The sequence below is a fragment of the Pyrgilauda ruficollis genome, unplaced genomic scaffold (genome assembly GCF_017590135.1).
Source record: "Pyrgilauda ruficollis isolate IOZ18807 unplaced genomic scaffold, ASM1759013v1 scaffold137, whole genome shotgun sequence".
NCBI lineage: Eukaryota > Metazoa > Chordata > Aves > Passeriformes > Passeridae > Pyrgilauda > Pyrgilauda ruficollis.
This window is the reverse complement of record NW_024512210.1, coordinates 6,749-26,951: the sequence shown is the minus strand read 5'-3', so window position 1 is coordinate 26,951 and position 20,203 is coordinate 6,749. Positions and strand designations below refer to the sequence as shown.

Sequence of the window (20,203 nt, the reverse complement as noted above, 5' to 3'; positions counted from 1 at the left end):
AGGTCTGTAACTGTCAGGAGGTTAGCCTGGATTATTGAGTTGTGTCTTGGGTCCCTGAGGATAAGAGGGACAGCTGGTATAAATGTGTGTAGTTCCCCTGAAACACATAACGCGTGTTGATTAATATGGACTGAAAATTTGATCCCCTGTGCCTACCTGATAAAGACAATTCAGAGGATTCCTCCAACAAAGGATGCTGTTGGAATGGGGCTTTCTAAATGAAAGTGACTGATAATCCTAGAAGAAGGAAATAGAGAAGACAAATATGAAAGGAAAAAACCCCACGAAGGCTTCCATGAAGGCTCCTTTCCTGAGGGTCTCTGATATTCCTTTTGTCTCATTGAACCTCTGTAAGGGAAGGCGACCATGCCCCTCTGTGGCATTACCTGGCCCTAATTATTAAGTTCTTGACAGCAGAGCTAAAAGAGTCATCTGTGTTCCTTCTTCAGCCCTCATAGTTCACCATTTTGCCCCAGAGTTTATTCTACTTCAGTGAAAACTGAGCCATCAGAAATTTGTATTTAGTGGTTTCCCTCTATCTGCGACTTCTCTTCAATATGTGAAGAAAATATTGAGCTAGCAAATTTTTTTTCAGGGAGTAGGGCAATGTTTTTCCCCCCACAGAGGCATGCTGGGGTTTTGAGCTCCAAAACTGTTTCCTGTGCTGCCAGTGCATACATCTCATTCCACTTTTCTGCTGCATGTAGGGCTGCTCCTGTACTAATTTGCAGCTATGCCTAATCAATATCCAGAGATCTCACCACAGCTGAAGTCTGACATATAGTGAGGATGTCAAAGCCTTCCCTAAAACCATAAAGCCATCTGTAAGTCCAGGCCTAATAAATCTCCTCCCTTTTCCCCCAGCATTTAAATAGTGAACCTGAACATGTATGGGCTTTGGTTTTGTATTTTCTTTTTTTTTTTTTTTCTTTAAGACTCTAACTTTGCAATCACTAAGCATTGTAGGTAGTGATCAAACTTCTGTTCCCATTTATGCAGGCTGAGCAAAACAAAATATTACTATTTCTAAAGTCCATAGCATTATGAGGGATTGCAAGTCTGGTAGGGTCTGAGTTGGGGGAAATGGGAAACACCACTTATGCATTTCTTTGTAGGCATTATTAATCCTTTCTCTTACTTTGCAAAGCATAACCAAACCCACATTGGCTGGATATGGCAAAGAAACTTTTTAAACCTTAGATGGTGCAGATTTACTAAGAATAGCAAAAAAAAAAAAAAAAGTCTTTCTGATTTATGGATCATTAAAGTCACACCTGCTCACAGGATGTTAGGATAATAAAAGTGAAAAGCATACCTGCAGATCAGGTTGCTGTCAGACTTGTAGACAAAGAAATGGATGAATATAATAAGCATAAAATATACTGCAATTAAGTTACATGGGGTCAGACTCAGCCTTGGCACAATTCCACTGCAGTCAATGGAGTTACAAGACAGAGTTCAATGTTTATGCTTTTAAAATCTTGTGTTTTAAAGTTGTAGTCTATCTGACCTTCCTCTTTGGCTCATGCCATGATGACACATGACTATGTACAAATATATAGATTGTTGCAATGACAGAAGGAAGACCAGGGACTCATTCCAGCATTAGCGTCTGCCATCTTCAAAATAAATAAAAGTTTTAAAGAAATTCTTCTCCTACCAGACAGAGTTACAAGCAACAAAAATTGATCCTGATTTTGAATCTATTCACATAATAATTACTTACTTGGATAGCCTATTAATAAAAACAAAGTTCCAGCAGTGATAATAAGGATTGTTGCAATCTGACATGTGAGAAAGATCCTTCTTTAAAAGACTTTGCACTTATTCAGTAAAATCTCTTTGTCCTAGAGAACATCTGACTGTCATTCTTACGAGTTTTTCTGGGAGAAGTCTGACACCTTCTTTATTATTTCTTTGAGACAACATATATAAGTATTATGTATAAGCTTTTTTTTTACAAACTGTAAAATCTTTTCGCTTTTTATTAAAAAATAACCTTATCCTGGGTGTATCAAAGACTTGTCTTGTATGGCACAAGAATGTGAAGTTAATGTTCTGAATTTTCAGTTTTTCAGTCTGAGTTGACAGACTTCATTCTTTAGGCAAAATGTATTAAATAAAGAACCACAACAACAACAAAACCTCAGAGTTGTTTGCAACAAAGTTCCAAGGCCCCCTCCCCCCCTCCGCGGTTTTACATAACAGATAGATAGAATAAACTGCTTTATGAAGTGCTTTCCTGAAAGTGTGAAAAAAGCTCTTAGTAGCTTCAAAGTCCTCTGCTTTCTGCTTTGGGCTTCCACTACACACTACCTGACCTGTGACTGACAGTTGTGCCCGAGGGATTTCTGCCAATCCACTTGGACATGTCTTAGTAAGGCACCACAGGTGGGCAAGCTGCCTGCCTAATGCAGTGCTGGCAATCTCTAATGCTTTTTATCATGTCCATAAAACCAAAGTATCTGTTGTTTCTAAACTGACATTGCTTGTGTCAGTTGTGACTGGAATTTGTAACTATCACACATGAATTCATCAGCGTCACAAATGTAAAAAATATTGACAAGAGAAGGATTTTTTGGAAGTTGCTGAGAAAATATAACAAAGACAGAGGAGGTTTTTTTTTTTTAATTGATTTGCATATCAGTCCTTAAAAAGATGGCTTTTTCAAAGCTGCACTGTGGGTCTCTCCTGGAAGTTTACCTCACATGTCAAGAAAAAGAAAACAACAATTTTTCTAGAGATTACTGTATATTAATTGATAAAGCAGGACAGTGAGGATAATATCTGATAAGGAACAAATAGGCTAGTGATTTCAAAACCAGAAGGTGATTTAGCCATATGTCTTCCATCAAGATAAATATATCTCCAGAAAATACTGTTGCACTTATTTTCTTCTTCCTTTATTTTTCTCCTGCACAAATAAGAAATTGACTCAGAAAAGTGGTAATGGAGTAAACTCTGTTTTGTTTTGTTTTTTTAAATTTTATTTCTTTAACTGTCTACCAGGTTGTTATCAAGTCATTAGAAATGAGGCCTTTGTGAGGTAGACACTAATAGGAGAGATGGATTGATTAACATTTATGTGTTGTTCACCCCAGATTACTGAAATGGCTTTTCTGAATAGCTTTCCTAAGGGTCAAATAGCCATTGTCTGGCCACAAATCATGCATATCAAACTGGAATATGAAAAGGGCCTTATAGAAGATTTTGAAGTATGGGCCAAACCTGAATTTGTTTTGGAAAGCAAGCTTCAGCTTTAACTACTGAGTATACTCTAGTGCTTCAAGGTCTGCCCAAAATTGAGGGGGGATGGGGGAAGCCTTTTTTGAGAGTATAATCTAGTGGTATCTAATAAAAAACTCTGTGTTTTCCATTAAAAAATATAGTGATTAGTGTCCAAATAGCTTGAATTAAAAAGACTGCTCTGTATCAAAGAAGATTTTGAGATATGCATATTACTTTGTGCCAGCAATAATTTTTTACTTATATAACAGCATTTAGCAAAGGATTTCAAAAAAGTCTGAGCAAAATTGGTGAGGCATTTTTGGCTATAGGCTGCAGAAATACTGTTAGGGCCCTGGTGATAATCCATGTAAAAGAATTATGCTTGTATTCATTAAAATATATATTAGTAATGATAATTAGTGGAATATTTAAAATTCTGATGTACAGAAGAGCAAATGTCAAGTAGTCACAACTGGAAAAGCCTTTTCTACTACTTAAGCATACCCAAAAAAAAAACAGGTCTCCTCTTTGATTTGAGGTCTGAATTTGCAGTTTAATTTATAAAAAGAAGTTGACAAGCCAACTTTCCCAAACTGTGCCTTCTTCCATGTGTGAACAGAGGTAGTTCTTATTTATACTACTTTTTCAATACTGAGTACCATTTACAAAGTAGAGAGGCATGGGAATGCCTGCAGCAGGAAGTGTGTGTAGCAACAAGCCCCAAATGGTGGTGCACACAGTGACATGTCAGATGGAAAAGGATCACTGTGGGCATAATCATTGCTGCTGAGCTGGATTGTGGGTAATGATGTGATCAACTCAGGAAGGCTTTAATTCTTGTAGGCAGGAGACTGGATGAAAATATATGTCTGCATGAGGAGCTGAATGAGTATGATTCTATGATTAGAGTTTTTTTTTTTCCAGAAATTTTAAATTCCATCATCACCGCCCTCTCCTTTTTTTCCCCTTCCTGTGTTGCCAAAGTCTATATTGTACACTGCTGGGAAAAGAGTCAGACTTTTGTGGATCCACTCCCATCATATTCACAACAGTTAATTTTTCATGGTGCTTACTGGAATAATCCCAGCTTTGTAAGTTGGATTCATTTAATCAGGTTTTTTACTTTTCTGTGCCAAACTCTAAATGGGTAGAAGTTGCCATAGTCTAGTTACAAAAGATACCATCATCTCTTCATGTCTCCTCATAGTTTATTAGTTAAAGGTACTGCTCTTTTAAAGGCATTTTTTTATATGCTCTCTGTTTAGAAATTAACTTTCTGCTCAGATGGATGTAGCAATTATCACATGTGTTGTGGTTTGACCAGGAAGTGAGGTTTCGGGAAAGTTATGGTCAAACCAATCAGTGGCCAGATTTTAAATTGGCACCTGGTGTGGCCACTGGGGACCTGGGTACGCCTCTGAGAACACACAAGGGTTAAAAGCAGAGCATTCCCAGAGAGACTTCCTCTTTGGAGTCTGGCAGGTGAGCGGATCGGATGATGGGATCTCCTCCCCTGCCCAGCTGTGTCTGGGTGGGGGAGGGGGAGGCCATGCGGCCTGAGAGAGAAAAGCCGGAGCCTTGCAAGATGCAGGGGTGGAGGAATCCTGGGATAGTTTGGGCAGCCCCTACGGAAGATGGGAAAGATGAAGAAGGTTTGAGTAAGAGAAGGAATGCCAGCAGATGAGAGCACCTGAGATGGAAGAGATGATTAAAGTGGCTTCAGCTGGACTTTTCTCCCACATAGCCACGGGCGAAGCCAGGTGCTTCTGTTAATGCAGAGACTGCACCTTGGGAGAGGCGATTGGCTGGAAGCCAAGAATGATAAGGCCGCAAGGAGAAGCAAAAGGAGCAGAGACTGAGGGGGAGGGTGTGGTGGAACCCTCTGCCTTCAGCAAAGGATCTCTGTTCCTGAGACCCAGGACCCAGGGGACTGAATATGGGGGGGACAGGCGTCCCAAATGGTGAGAGGCGGCCACTTCTTGGAACTGGGTGAAAAGCATTCTTAAAAAAAACCTAAGGAGTAGTTTGGATCCATGGACAGTGGTGAGAGCACTAGACATAGAAGGAAGATGGTCACCATGGCAGATTTCTCTTCAAGCAGCTGCCGTGTGTGGCATGGAAGCACAGAAGTTCTACTGTGTTTCCTGGGGCGGCCCATGGTGAAAGAGGGAGGCTCCTCTCTCCTGACGGACTGCGGAGAGCTTGTGTGAAAGGAGGGGATTGGGGGAAGAATTGATGAGTTAGAGAGGATTTGAATGTTAGAGGACTGGGGGGAGGAGGAGTGTTTTGAAAGTATTCTGTTGTAGATTGTTGTGTGTGTAGTTTTTTTCCCCTTTTTTGTGTCTATGTAGATTAATAAAGTGTTGTTTTTTTCCTCCATTCCCAAGTTAGAGCCTGCTTTGTTCTGTTCCCAAGTCACATCTCACAGTAACCATTTTAAGAAATACACCTTTCATGAGGGCACTGGCACTGTGCCAGAGTCAATCCATTACATGCATGCCATCATTTTATTTTATTTTTTTTTAATGGGAGAGTTTTTACCAGAGTTCTTTGGCTGTAGAAATTAAACTTCATACAAATAGGAGATAAATTTGATTGTAATGCAAACTGACTAGCTTCTCATCTGCAAGTCTGTCGTACTGATTATGCTGTATTGCAAACTGTGGTTTATGAATAGGTAATGCAAACATGTGTGTACCTTTACAGATAAATAAATAATCTTTCCTTGTGAATTTGAACTGAGTTTGAAACAAAAGCTTCTCAGAATGCAAGCATTTCCCAATATCCAGCTGTAGTTTGGCCTCAGTCCTTTGGTTTGGTTTCATATAGAAATGAAGTCTCATTGCAAATCTTGAATTCATATTAACCTAGCATGAGGGCAAGGCAATAATATTTGTTCAGAACTATATCTTTACCAGTGTTAACCCATGTGTGTTGAACAATGCAGGGCTGATGTCCAGTATATATGTGTCTATTTATAAATAAATCAACAAATGTGTGTCAGCTGTTGTGTACTGGGAACCCAGATTTCATTAACTGTAAATTACCTCATTTGATCACAAAAAGATTCTCTGAATAATTGCATAGTATTGGAGAAGATTTTTACCGTTAGTATTGAAATATTTATATAAATAGTAAAACTTTTCCCATTCTGTTTTTTTTTTTTTTTTTTTTTTTTTTGAAAGGAAAATCATTGCAGAAGAATAAAAATCCTAGGGGACTGTTACTACTGTGTATCAGGATTGACCCAGCCAAAAACAGATCATGCCCATTGTTGTGTTGAAATGGGACTGGATATGATTGACACCATCACGTAAGTACCATGCATGGTGAACCCAGACAGGAGTGCTGCAACAGCTCCTGTGTGGTGTTCAGTAAGTGTGCTCTTAGAAGAATGTCAATGCCTGCTAGCACTACTCACCTAGCAAGTCACACTCTTGCATGCACGCCACAGGACCCTGATTTCAGGAACAGCCCCTCTAGACATTGATTTTCCACTCCATTTAATCACTGCAAGAAGTAAGTGTGCAAATTGAGTATATAGAGGCACATACATATGTACTGAATAGGTGGCAGAAAGATAATTGGAAATAAGAAAATATACCCTATTGCCACAACAAAATGAGTCAAATGTGTTGCTTTTGATAAAGCAACACACTTGTGTTAAACAAATAACATTGCGCATTTTGCACACCAATATGTAAAGTCAAAACCAGTCCTGATGTATGCCTGTTGTATATGTGTTTGAAGTCTCAGAATCATAGCCTGTTGATTATTCCATTTTAATGTAATGTTTAAACCTTTCATTTATTCTGCTTTTCAGAAATGTAACGTGAAATTTACTTTGCTGCTCAGATTTTTGTTTATGTTTGAGAGGTCTACAGTGATCATTATTTTGCCAAGGCAAAAAATATGGATGTGAGAGAAGTGTGAATGAGCTTTTTGCTGCAGCTGGAGATCTATTTTATTACGTAGGAGGGAAAGGATAAAGATGGAACATTTCTTCACTACTGTATTGCCCACTTCTCCTTTTTATTTGCTAAACATACTACAAAATCTCTCAGAGTGTGAAAAGTTTGGTAAATTAATTCATTTTCTCCCTTATTCAATGCAAGTTCATCACATTTGTAAGCATTGTGAAATTGATAAAACACTTTTTAATCTCTTACTCTATAATTTATGATAGTCTATGATAATATAAAACCCTAAAAGAATATGTGTATTTTTTCAGCAGTATATTCATTCTCCATTTTTAAGGAAGTCCGGACCTTTGAAAAAATAATTAGATGTAGAGGTCTTGTACACATTTTTCAAAAGCCTTTTGGTTTTTCTGGGTTTCTTTAAATCCCTGGAAAGCAATAGATGATGCTGTCACCCTCTTTTAAACCTACCCTTGAGCTTTAATTAGTTGTGCTGTATATTTCATGTATACAAAGGTATTAGTATAACTGTTGGAACTTTCCTCTTTAGAATATTTCAGTTTTAGTATTAGAAATGAACATATTCCCTTTTTAGGGTTATTTTACTGGCTACTGACATGATAATGTAAACTTGGAAAAGGAGTTGAATTAGAAAAGAATGAACTGGGGCTGTTCAGCCTGCAGAAGAGAAGGCTTAGAGGGATTCTTATCAATGCAGATAAATACCTAGAGTGAGGGAGTAAAGATGACAAAGCCAAACTTTTCTCAGTGACATCCAGTGGCAGCACAAGAGGAAATGGGCATAAACTGAAATGTAAGAAATTCAATTTCATTAGAAGAAAAACATTTTTTTACTATGCAGGTAGTCAGATACTGGAGAGGTTCCACTGAAAAGTTGTGGCATTTGTGCCCTTGGAGAGATTTAAACCCAGCTAGGCACCGTTCTGGACAAACTTTGGTAGCTGGCTGTTCTCTGAGCAAGTGTGTTGGTCTAGATGATTTCCAGAGGCCCCTTGCAGCATCAGCAACTTCACAGTTTTATGTGGATGAGCTGTAGTATGTTATCTAGGCATGTTTAGTCACAGGTTATAGTAGAAAATAACTGGCCATTTCAGGATTTAATTTTTTTAAGAATTCATAAATTGTAGGTCTTTTGTGTAGTTAGTGGTCAGAGCATGGTGAGAGAGCAAGATCGGCAAGAGGCAAGGTTTCAAGATAATGCCACATCTACTCAAGGCTGTTTGATACCTAGGGATATATTCTGCATTCTTTGTGCATAAGCACAATTAGTCTCTGTCCTTCACAGAAACCAAAGTTAGAAGATAGATTTCCCAGACTAATTTGTTTTAAAGTGTGTTTAGTAAATGAAAAGGAGAAATCAGGAGCTTCTGATAGTGAAGTTGGAATGCAGCATTTTATATTGTATTGGTATGATTATTGAGCTTTGCTTATCAGTTCCATGAGATAGAAAGTCACATTTTTTAAACTTCCCTCTTTCATGCAGAGGTGGATGCCAGCTGGTAGTCTTTTTTAAGTCTATTCACTTTACTGTAAAATTCAGGTCTTGGCACTGTAAATTTATGCTTGGAATTTGTCTTTCCTAGTGATAAGTTTGTCATGTTACCTGGGATGAATAAATAAATAAATAAAATCACTTGAACTGTGATTCATGGGATGGATCTGTCAAAAGTGTCCATCCCAGAGATATGTACTAACAAGAGCCGGGGTTTTTTTCTGGAAAATCAAGGAATAGAAACTTCCATGGCTGATTGTTGGTTCCATGATTGGACTGAGTTGAATGTGTTCAGGTAAACTGATACATTCTATTCTCTTCATGTTCTGCATAACTGTTATTTTAGTATCCTTCAATATGGTGCTGAATGTATCATCTGGGAACATAATTTTCAAAGTATCATAAAATAATTATAATTTTCACAATTTCATCCACCTTCCTCAAAGGGTTTTCTTCAAGGGAACAGAACCAAAATAATTATGGGAGGAGCTTTTTATTCTTAAAAACTTAAAAATGTAACACAGATAGTGTTACATTTTTATTCCATAGTGTTACAGATTTTATTCCAAAAGAACTTCTACGGCCATTCTGTCAGTGCCTCAGTACAGCCAGGTGTTTGTTCTACTTTAGAGTCACTTAAAGTGCCACAGCAATGAATGAAGTGTTCAATACCACCATTGTTGCTCCTACCATATGAGTTTTGACTGTCACGCTTTTGCTAGTTATATAATTTAAATTATCATATTCATTAATGCCTCTAATATGTCATGTATTTTTCTAATGTGGCCGATCTCTTCACCTTGGTTATGAACATTGTGTTAGGCCAAGCACTCTCTTCACCTTACTTAAATTGATTTCTGCATTTGAAATTTCATTCTCATGTACTACAGTGTTTTACCTTCTAAATAGATATATTTGTTAGCTAACTGCCATGTAGAAAAGTTATGCCCAGTTAACAAAGCTCTTTCCTCCCTCTCTCCTCCAAAAGCTGTCTGGAGTTCTGTTTTAAGCAAGTGTTATGGGGGGAATTTTATACTTTCTTACTAGTATTGTCTTTCCTTAGACAGCACTTCACCATTGGATACAAATCATATTAAACAATTCTTTGGCTCACTACAGCAAGTCCTCTTAGGAGATGAAATGTGGTAGTGAAATGACACACTTATTTACCTGCATTCAATAATATTGCAGACCAAGAAATAATCTGTAATGTTTCCAATTGAAAATAAAGAGAGATTCTGAGTGAGCAGTATATAAATTTTGGACTGGGTCAAAATACTCAGGTTAACATTCATAAACTTTTCAAAACTTTAATGGAATCCATAATCATTCCTGTTGTCACACAGACAGTACATTTCATGAGGCTTCTTCTGTTAACACATTGCTAGGATGCCATTTTAGTACTGACTCGGTGGGAATGGCATCACTAGCGGCATCACTGACTGTGTGTAGCAACAGGGAGCATGGTACAGTAGGAGCACATCTGTGGATCACAGCAACTGCTGCTGTTTTAGTCCACCCTACACTGTGGTGAGGAGGGGAAGGGTTACTTTAGAATGTGTCTCATCTGACCTTCTGATTGAATGTTGTTGCTGCATGTGGTCTTTGAAGAGGTCTGAAGGAAACTGAGGCCCATGAACTTTTACTTCTTGAGAACTGGGCAACCCAGTGGGGTTTATCAGCTATTTTCTGTGACACATAGGTGATTTTATCCTGAATGGATCACTCCACCTAATTGTGAATGACTCCACCACTCATCATGTAAAACCTCACAGATGGAAGCTGGGCTTATTTGCACCTGAGGAGGTTTTTGCAATGGAGAGGTTGATGCTCAAACGGTCTCCTTTTAATGGGTTTGGTCACTAGCTGACTAAAAGCACCAGCAAAGGAGAGGAACTACAGCAGCTCATTTGCATAAGTACAATGGAAATATCAAGTCTTCCTGTGTGATTTTTGTCTGAGGAAATAGACAGAAGCATTAACTTTCCTAATGTCAACACTCTTGAAACTTTTCCCCTGGTCATCCAAAAGTCCAGGGCCTGGAAACGTTTGAACTGGCAGGAGTGAATTGGTGCCAAGTTTTTAGAGAACCAGCAGCTGGCATTTTTAAGAAGCTGTCTACCAGTTGTAAAAACTTCATCAGCTTGCACCTCTGCCAGAGCAAGCCTGCAGCCCTTCAACAGCCCTGTTTCTCTGTCCTAGTACTCTGCTGCAGCTGAGCAATACTCTGGGGAAGTCTATGTAATTGAACCAAAAATCATATCTATGCCTTTAAGGAGGAAACATTCATTTATGCTGATATTTTTAGACCTGAGGAAAAGACCTAAGTAATTATAAGAAATGGCATGCAGAGTTTTTTTGTTTCCCTCCTCAAATGCTCAGGAGCACAGGTCTGGAGCTGTTCTGCAGGTAATCTAAGTTATTTTCATGGCTTGTAGCAGCACATAAAATGCATGTAGTTAAGGAGGGAACTAAAATTTCAACGCTTTGTAGGATACTTGAGCTGTCAGGGTATAAGAAAAACATTACAGATGTTTTTCTTATTAGTCAGTTCCTTAGACTCTGAACACAATTGGTTTAAAAAGAAAGTGGTTTTTTGATTTCCATTTGTTTCTGGGCCTACTTTGTGTTAACATTTGGAAAACTTAAGTATAGGAACCTATGAGAGAATAAGTTATAATGAATAATTTATTTGAGAAACTCCTTTTTCCTGTTCCTGGCTTGTTTGTGAAGTGCTGATATTTTATCAGAAATGTATTTATAATTTAAAATACCTTACTGGACATTTTTTGTGATATTTTATTGTAGAAGTGTTGATGTTGTTTAGGAACATGATCATTGTACTGCTCTGAATTTAAATTTGAAGCCTCTTCTTTATATATTACCTAATATTCCTCAGTTTTGATAGTTCAGTGGGGTTTATTTATGGAAATTATCTGCATAAAGAGCACAAAGGTCTACAAGATAAACTCAAAATATGTAATGAATTTCCCATGAGCTTTTTTTTTTTCTACTCAAATTTAATAATGATGAAAGCATCTCTGAAACACATTGTACCTTCTGGGGAAGATGTAGAAATGTATTTTTGGTTTAGATTTTTGACGAAGTGACTATTTATGGAAAGTTTTTGCTCAAAACATAAAGTGTTTTCAGATTCTACTTTATGGTTCATTGGTGCATTATACAGTTCAGTTTATTTAACAAGGAGTGTGGTCAGCCATGTTGTATTTTTCTGCTCATCTTTTTTAATTTACTTTTTGTTATTCTCTTAACATTTCTAAAACGGCACTGAATTTACCCCAGTCAGACAAAGCAATGTCAAAGCCTTGAGTGAATTTATCAGTGTCTGGATTTCAATGTCTTTCCACATTCATTTAGTCTGAGGTTTTATATGCTTTTTTAAATGGAGGAGGAGGGAGGGAACCAACAAAAAAACCCACACTCATTTGTGAACAGAGAAACCCAAACTTTTGCAGGTTCATTAATTAAGATTATTACATAGGTTCTTAATTATGCAGGAGAACATAGGCAGGCAAGGTATAATCCTGAAAGGCTTTGTCTTGCAAGGTGTGGGCTTGGTGTGAGGTCAGTCTGTTAATGACACAATACACATGCTCAGGTGAAGATACAAAGGGTGCTCGCTTATTGTCAGGTGGCTTATGGTATTAGGGTCTTTCATTTCCGCAAAGATCTGTCAAACCATGTGCACAACAAAGCTTTGTAACACTAGAATCCTTTTAGGTCTCCTTGAAGTCATATTCAAGGCTTGACTGGGTACAGGTACTGAGTGAAGGAGAGCTGACTTGCAGTGAATAGGAATAGGTAAAGGAAATATTTAATCTTTCAGAAAGCTGTGCATAAGCCTTTCTGTGCTGTTGCATAGAATATGACTGAAAAATATGTTATGCCAAGATGCCCTGTGCAGACAAAAGAGATCTCCATGTTACTGACATTAGTGATGGCTGACATGGAACGTACCTGCATAGGTGAAGGGTTTCTTATTTAAATTGAGGCCAGCTATCTTTGCTGCACATCCCACATCTTGATCTATGCTGACCTTTCTGTTAATTGTATTTAAACAAGTACAACTTCTGAAATAAATGAGAAGTCTTTCTAAAGGCATCTCTGCAAATTACAGTGTAACTAGATGACATTTGAAAAAACACTGGTCAATGAAAACAAAGAGAAAATGATAGCTAGAGTCGCATTTTAAGGTCTTGTATTAAATGCACTGGAAAATTCAAATTAGGAAAGTCAAGTGAAAATAAATTCTTACAGTGATAGTTTCCTTTATTTAGAAATAATATCACTTTTTGGACAGCAGTTGGACTGTGGAATGACAGGTGTTTGTCTAGCAGAAATAGATGAAAAAAATCTGTGTACAGTGTTATTAAATAACATGTAATATTTAAGAGCATTAGTTTCCAGGTGCCTTTTCAGTGTTCACAACTTTGTGCAGAGTGCAAGTCATAGCATGCCCTTCATACACAGAAATGAAGAATCTTTCCTTATTGTGGCACCAAAAAATATTATTTTAACAACAATTTTGCAGAATTATTCATCCTTTATCAGCTAGGCAGTGAAAATCTCTGAACATTAGATTTGATTTAAAGGTGCAAGACTAGTCACAAGCTGCTTAGGTGTCACTCTTACAGGAGCTTTGGAATGATATTAGTGTTTATAATCACTCTGCTGTTCTTACAATGATTTATTACTTTTGTTATTTTCTTTGTCCTGTACTCTAGTAACTGGGTAATTGAACCAATAAAAACATAGTAGATTGGGAATAATTATTTATATATTGGCAATCTCAATTAGTGCTTCTTTTCTCACATAAATGGTCAAGAAATTTAGAAATACTGATATTTTGGTTCAACAGTAATTTAAATATAACCAATAATTTTTTTTAATTGGAATTAGGGCTTTGAAACTAGTGAAGGTAGAGAACAGTACCTGAATATAGCATTTCAGGTTTTATAAGACCCTTTCTATTCAGTCATGTATAAATATATGTGTTAATTTTTGGAGGAGAGAAAATGAAGAGCAGTCATCGTCTAAATATTAATTCTGATGCTGTCCATTACAGATCTGTTGCAGAAGCCACAGAGGTCGATCTCAACATGAGAGTTGGATTGCATACAGGCAGGGTGCTTTGTGGGGTCCTGGGTCTCCGAAAATGGCAATATGATGTCTGGTCAAATGATGTGACATTAGCTAATGTAATGGAAGCTGGAGGACTGCCTGGGTAAGTCTGAAAAAAAAAAAAAAAAAACATAGGGAAAAAAAACCCCAAAAACTCTATGGGTGAAGAATTTCTTCCATTTTTTAAGGCATTTGCAACGTAATTGCTATTGATGAAAAGGATTGTGTTTGGCAAGAGCAATCAATGTATTATGTGATTTATCCTGTGGAATTTTCCAAATGATCTTGATATTTATATAAGCAATAGGTTAGATTAGAAGTAAAGCATTTTCAAGCAAAATCGGTTTTGGAAGTTGCTGAATATAAAAAGTAGGAATGAGACAGTATTAGGAATGTAAGAATGCTAGACTTTGATCATTTCATGTTACAAAAGTAAAATCCTGTAGCCATACCAGGAATTTTTTACCTTTACACACCTCTATACTTTTAGGGGGGAGTAGAATGCCTTGCTCCTTTTACATGACCTGATTTCCAACACTAGTTGTACACTATAGAAAAGACATACCTGTTTATGAACTCAGATATTGATTACATTTGCAAATTATACAGTAGCACATAAACCTGCAGCCAACCCATGGGGTATGTCCTGCAACTTTAAGTACTCATTACACAGCCTTGGACACAATTTAAATACACACAGTGAACATTTGCAAAGGTGCATGGGTGTTCTGTGTGTAGCTCACATTTCGACTAGGACCTGTCATACTGTTTTTGATTTTTGCGAGATCTTGATTGCTGTACAGAAGGACAAAGGAACCAATTAATTTTTTTGTGATAATGATGAATTTCTATTTTTTGCATACATCCACTTTAGATAATTTTGGCAATGTATTTTATGTCTACATTATCTTAAAGTTACCCAGTGGGAAAAAATCTAAACTCATGTTTATAGAGGAAAGCAGTAAAATTTTTTCAGATACCTTTTCTTAAGACATTTCAAATATATGGGGTCTTTCAGGAGAAAATGTGAAATGTGAAAAAAGTTCAGGATAAGAAAACTCAAAAATAATATTAAAGATTGGTGTATTGCCAAAACAAAGTGAGTCAGAAAGCTGCCTACAAAACAGAGTGGATGAATGATATGAGTCAAAGATGTGAAGTGAAACAGAAAAAGAAGTTTCTGTTTTATACACAAGAGAGGTTTGGAGTGTGATGTCATAAGTTTCAAACAGCAGGATGTTTTTCCAAGCAGCCGTTGAGGTAAAAACTTAAGAAGCCACACAATGTAGAAGATCATGTGCAGACACTCACTTTCTACAAAACAGCAAATCTGCAAGTGTTTGGATAGTCAGCAGTTATCTTTCTGTTCACTTTGCCTAAGTTTAGAAAATGCATGTAATAGAATTTTTGTCTATGTTCAATTTGGCTAAAAGTACAAGACTTATCTTTTTTTTTTTTTTTTTTTACATCAAACCTGTGGTCTTGCATGTAAATTGACCTGTTAACCTCTTTATGAAATTCTGTGAGGAGTGTATTTTGGTAGCAAGAAGCTCAAAATGTATCTTTGCTTTAAACAATAATGTCTAATTTTCTCTCCAGGAAAGTTCACATTACAAAGACCACCTTAGAGTGCCTAAATGGAGACTACGAGGTAGAACCAGGATACGGTCATGAAAGGAATAGTTTCTTGAAGAAGCATAATATTGAAACATATTTTATTGTGCCATCCCATCGTAGGAAGGTATGCTTATTCAGTGACACATTTTCATAATTTAAAACCAGTTCGGTGCTATTCTGAAAGCAGAGACAATGCTAGGTTGTTTTGTTGGTTTTTTTTGGTTTTTTTCCCTGAAAGCTCTTCAAACACTCTTGAAGGCCCAGCAGTTACCATTTACTCAAAATGGTAACATTTTGAGTCTCAAAATGTGGTGAGGTGATGACTGTGGTTTTCCAAGAGGTGCAACTATACTCAGACCTTTCCTCCTCAACCGGTTACTGAGCGCAGTCTTTTGTTCTACTGAAAAATGTTTCTTGTGACCTCAGTAGGAGTCTTGAAAGTCCATAACTGTTGTTTAAACACTTTCAATTTGGTAAACCTTTTCTACATCACGAGGCTTATCTTTGAAGTTATCTATCATAACATGATAACAGGCTAAGAGAAACATTATTGCCTTTTATGTCAACCAGAGAATTTGGGATACAGATTTTTTCACCCTTATCTTCTGAAACTCTGTGCAAATAAGTTTAATTCAGGGATTTTAATCTTCAAGGGGAAAATTACAGCACCTGATTCTGAAAGTACTGGTCAGATTTTAAAGTGATGTCTTTATACACACCAGGTTTTTAAGCTGTCAAAACTCCATATTTGAGGGTTTTAACCATCAACTGTCTGAGAAAAACATAACCACAAAGAAACAGGTTGAATTTCATATCTCTAATCAGTTTTTTGATCTTAATTTGATGAGACTGAATTTTTATTAAAATGTTGGGAGTCCAGTCACCAGGGTAATTTGATTCTGGGATTGAAAATCCCATTGTTTTATTCTGGAAAGGCTGCTGCAAGAGTGATTTTATGTACTTCCTTTAAAGCATCTTCTCATTAGAGAGATGGAATTTTCTCATGCACTGTGAAAATCATGCAATTTCACATTTTGTTCCTCATGTATATATGATTTAATTCAGTTTAAGATAATATGAAAGAGAAGAGTTGGAAAAACAGTGGGTTAAATTGGCAGTCAGTGAGAGTGGTTTTTGGTGACTTTCTTGAAATCAGGACTAGCATTTTTTAGGAAATCACTATTTCCTAAATTAATCAATCCCAATAAGGAAGAAAATGCAAGGGAGAGTTTATTCAAGGTAGGTGTGTTGCTTATTGCTGCTAGATTGTTTGTCTTGGTTTTCTGTTATTTTCACTCATTCAGCATTATATATAGTTTCATTTTTATGTTGTAATTTATCAAGTTTCCTTTCACATTGAGGAAATAAATAGTAGAATTTCAGGAAATTGTTCCATAGGTCGGTGCAAAAAGACAAGGAGAGACAAAAGGGGATTAATGTGACTTTTACATAGAGAAACTGTGTTGTGTCAATTCTGCTACAAAAAACAGTGACTGAGGAACAGAAACTTGACAATCACATATGGAAGGAGGCCAGGTCAATGCATGTTTAATGTGCAAGAGAGTGTACTGCTGTGAGAGCACATATTTCTTTGTCTTTGCGAGATTGCTGAGAAACTGCTGGTGATTGGAGAAAAGACTGCTCAATTTGTCATCAGCTACATAAACCCAGATGCCATCTTACCCATGGGTATCACTGAAGAGTCTGTGGAAATGGCAGATGCTGCTCCACAGCTTGACTAACAGTAGCTCTCTGGCATATATTAATGGCATGTCAGCCAAGAAAGAAACCCTTCATGAATTTTACTGGTGTTAACTGGTTTCTCCACTGGGCTCGCAGGTCAATCAGCATGCCACTTTGCTGTTTGTCACGGTCCATGACAGCCATGCCCAGTCTTTGTATACTTGCATACTGATCACTGACCACAAGCTACATAATAGCATATCTGCCTTCTAAATAAACACCTGCTGTTCCCTCCTAGGCTAATTCATTCATTGCCTCTTTAGAGACATAAAAATAGAAGGCTACCCATGAAGCACAGACAAGACAGAGTTTCACCTGGCAGATTCAGATATCTTCTGGTTTAGTATTGCATTCCTTCCTCTTGAAGTTCAGCAGCTGAAATGCAGTTTTTATTCTTTATATATCATCTCTGACATTAACATGAGCTGACTCAGGCAGGTATGATACCAAGTGGAATGAAAATCAATGTTATGAGCAACAGATGACCAAGAATATGTTGAATTTGTAGCCAAAATAAGACCACTTGGAGTTTTGTTAAACATTATTTGTTTAGAAGACACACACCCCACATTCTTCTATATTTGGTCTGACAGGAAAATTTTTCATCACTGTCACTCTAGCCAAGAATGATAATAACAGTGTAAGATGACTCATTCATGTACCAGTTACATTTTAAATATGAACAAATTATAAATTATTCTCATCTTTTAAATCTTCCATTGAATCAGCTAACTTTTGTGAGCTGATCTGCTTGCTGGTTTAATGTGAGAGTACCACTAAGCAGCCACTGAAGGAATACATTTCTTTTTGTTTTGTTGCAGTTTTTATTTTGTCAGAGAATATATTATTCTGTTATTATCTATTAATCTATGCAGTCAACAGCTTATTGTCCGCCTGGAGACCAGTGGAAAATGGTGTCCCACAGGAGTCAGTGGTGAGGCCAGTACTGTTCAGCATCCTTGTCAATGACATGGAAAGTACACCTCCAGCAAATTTGCTGATGACACCAAGCTATGTAGAGCAGTAAACACACTGGAAGGAAGGGATGCCATCTAGAGGGACCTGGGTAGGCTTGAGAGGTGGGGCTGTGTGAACCTCATGAAGCTCAATAAAGCCAGTGACATCTGGGTCGGGGCAATCTTAAGTGCACCTATAGGTTGGTGAGAATGAATGACAATACCCTATGGATAAGAACTTGGGAGTGATGGTTGATGAAAACTCAGCGTGAGCTGGCAGTGTACGATCACAGCCCAGAAAGCCAACAGTGCCCTGGGCTGCCTCAAAAGGAGAGTAGTCAGCAAGTTGAAGGAGATGATTCTGCCTCTCTACTCTGGTCTGTAAGACCCCACCTGGAGTTCTGTTTTGGTACCCCCACCATAAATACAAGGAACATTGGAAAAAGTCCAAAGGAGGACCATAAAGTTGGCAAGCAGACGAGCACCTCCCCCACAAAGATGGATTGAGAAAATCGGGGCACTTCAGCCTGGAGAAGAGAAGGTTGTGTGGAGACATCACAGCAATTTCCAGTATCTGAAGGGGGCCTATAGGGAAGCCATAGAGAGACTCTTCAGCAGGATCTGTAGTGATAGGACAAGGAGTAATGGCTTCCAACTGAAAGAGAGTTGGTTAGGTTACTTGTTAGAAAGCAATACCTTACTGTGAGGGTGGAACAGTTTGCCCAGATAATCTGTGCATGCTCCAACACTGAGAGTGTTCAAGACCAGTTTGGATGGGGCTTTAAACAGCCTACTCTAGTGGAAGGTGTCCCTGCCTACGATAGGGGTTTGGAACTAGATGATCGTTAAGGTCCCTTCCAACCCAAACCATTTTATTATTCCGTTATTATTGTTATTATTGAGTAATATTTATGCATAATTGACTGGATTACATTCAGCTCCTAAACACACTTATATAATGAATCTGATTTCTACCAGCACAATTTTTTTAATTAAAAGAATCTTTTTTGCTGACTTTCATAGTTAAAAATTTATGCATAAGTGCTTTTTTAATACATGTTCCCTGATACATACCCTGATAAAGTTACTAGCTTTTTAAAAGCCATCACATTTCTCTTAAATAAAGTTTGATTGTATCTTCTTGATATTTTATATTAATACTTACAGTCATGTGACCAAAATACTGCACTGAGAAAATTTGAAAATTTTGATTTATGTAAGTAGACACAAATCTGACCATACCCATGAATGCCTTGGGCTTTTAAAGGAAATTTGATCCAAATAGAAAAACACATATATATTTCTATTTAATATACAGATTTGAATATATTAAATATTCAAAAGATTCATACTCCATGCTTTAGAAACAGGATTATTCTCTTGATTTCAAAAAATTATAACTTTGTGAAGTATAGTAAATATTACTTTATATGGATTTTATTTGGATAAGATAAAAAAGTCTAGGCCATACCTCTTAATCTCAGAGCCCCTTACAAGAACTTTATAACTGTTAAGACCAGCTAAATAACTTTTTCTACTAATGATTTCTTGGTAACCCACCTGACTAATCCTCTTATGACTTTCAAACTGTTTGCCTAAAATTTAATTTAATTTAATTTTTTAATAGAGTGTACCTGACTTTCATCAGAATTTGTTCCTTTGTTCTTTCATTGTCAGCACTGGCATTAGTCAAAGCATCTTTGCCTCAGCTTTCCTAGTGGCATACCTGGCTCCCAGAAGCACGGCAGAGGCAGGGGGCTTAGCTGGAATGTCTGCTTCATTTCTTTGGTTGCTCTGGAAAGCCTGATTCTCCTGTAGTAAAACACCTCTAAGGTTGGGTCCAACCTCAGTGATAGCTGAGTGGTTTTTTACTTGGCCTCACTTCGTATTTATTGCAGCAATTCACTCTGTGGTGGCACTTCTCTAGTTATGAAAGGACTCATTATTTCAAAAGCTGAGAAAACAGCCCAGCACAGCCATTTAAGTAAAATTCCTAAAGGTTCTTCTACAGATAGCTGAGCAGTGATGAGAAGTGATCAAGTTTTCATGAAGGGAAAGATTTCTCAGAATGTGTTAGCTTTTGC

The 20,203-nt window shown here is 37.3% G+C and overlaps 1 protein-coding gene across 1 annotated transcript in view; it reads left to right on the top strand.

Annotated features, from left to right (window-relative positions):
• LOC121349260 (adenylate cyclase type 1-like) overlaps nucleotides 1-17,162 on the top strand; it is a 106,371-nt gene extending 89,209 nt beyond the window's left edge. The window contains exons 5-8 of the mRNA XM_041459503.1: nucleotides 6,414-6,541; nucleotides 13,748-13,906; nucleotides 15,403-15,544; nucleotides 17,025-17,162. Of these exons, the coding sequence (XP_041315437.1) occupies nucleotides 6,414-6,541; nucleotides 13,748-13,906; nucleotides 15,403-15,544; nucleotides 17,025-17,162 (567 nt within the window). The remainder of the gene's footprint in view (nucleotides 1-6,413; nucleotides 6,542-13,747; nucleotides 13,907-15,402; nucleotides 15,545-17,024) is intronic.
• Nucleotides 17,163-20,203: the final 3,041 nt, after the last annotated feature.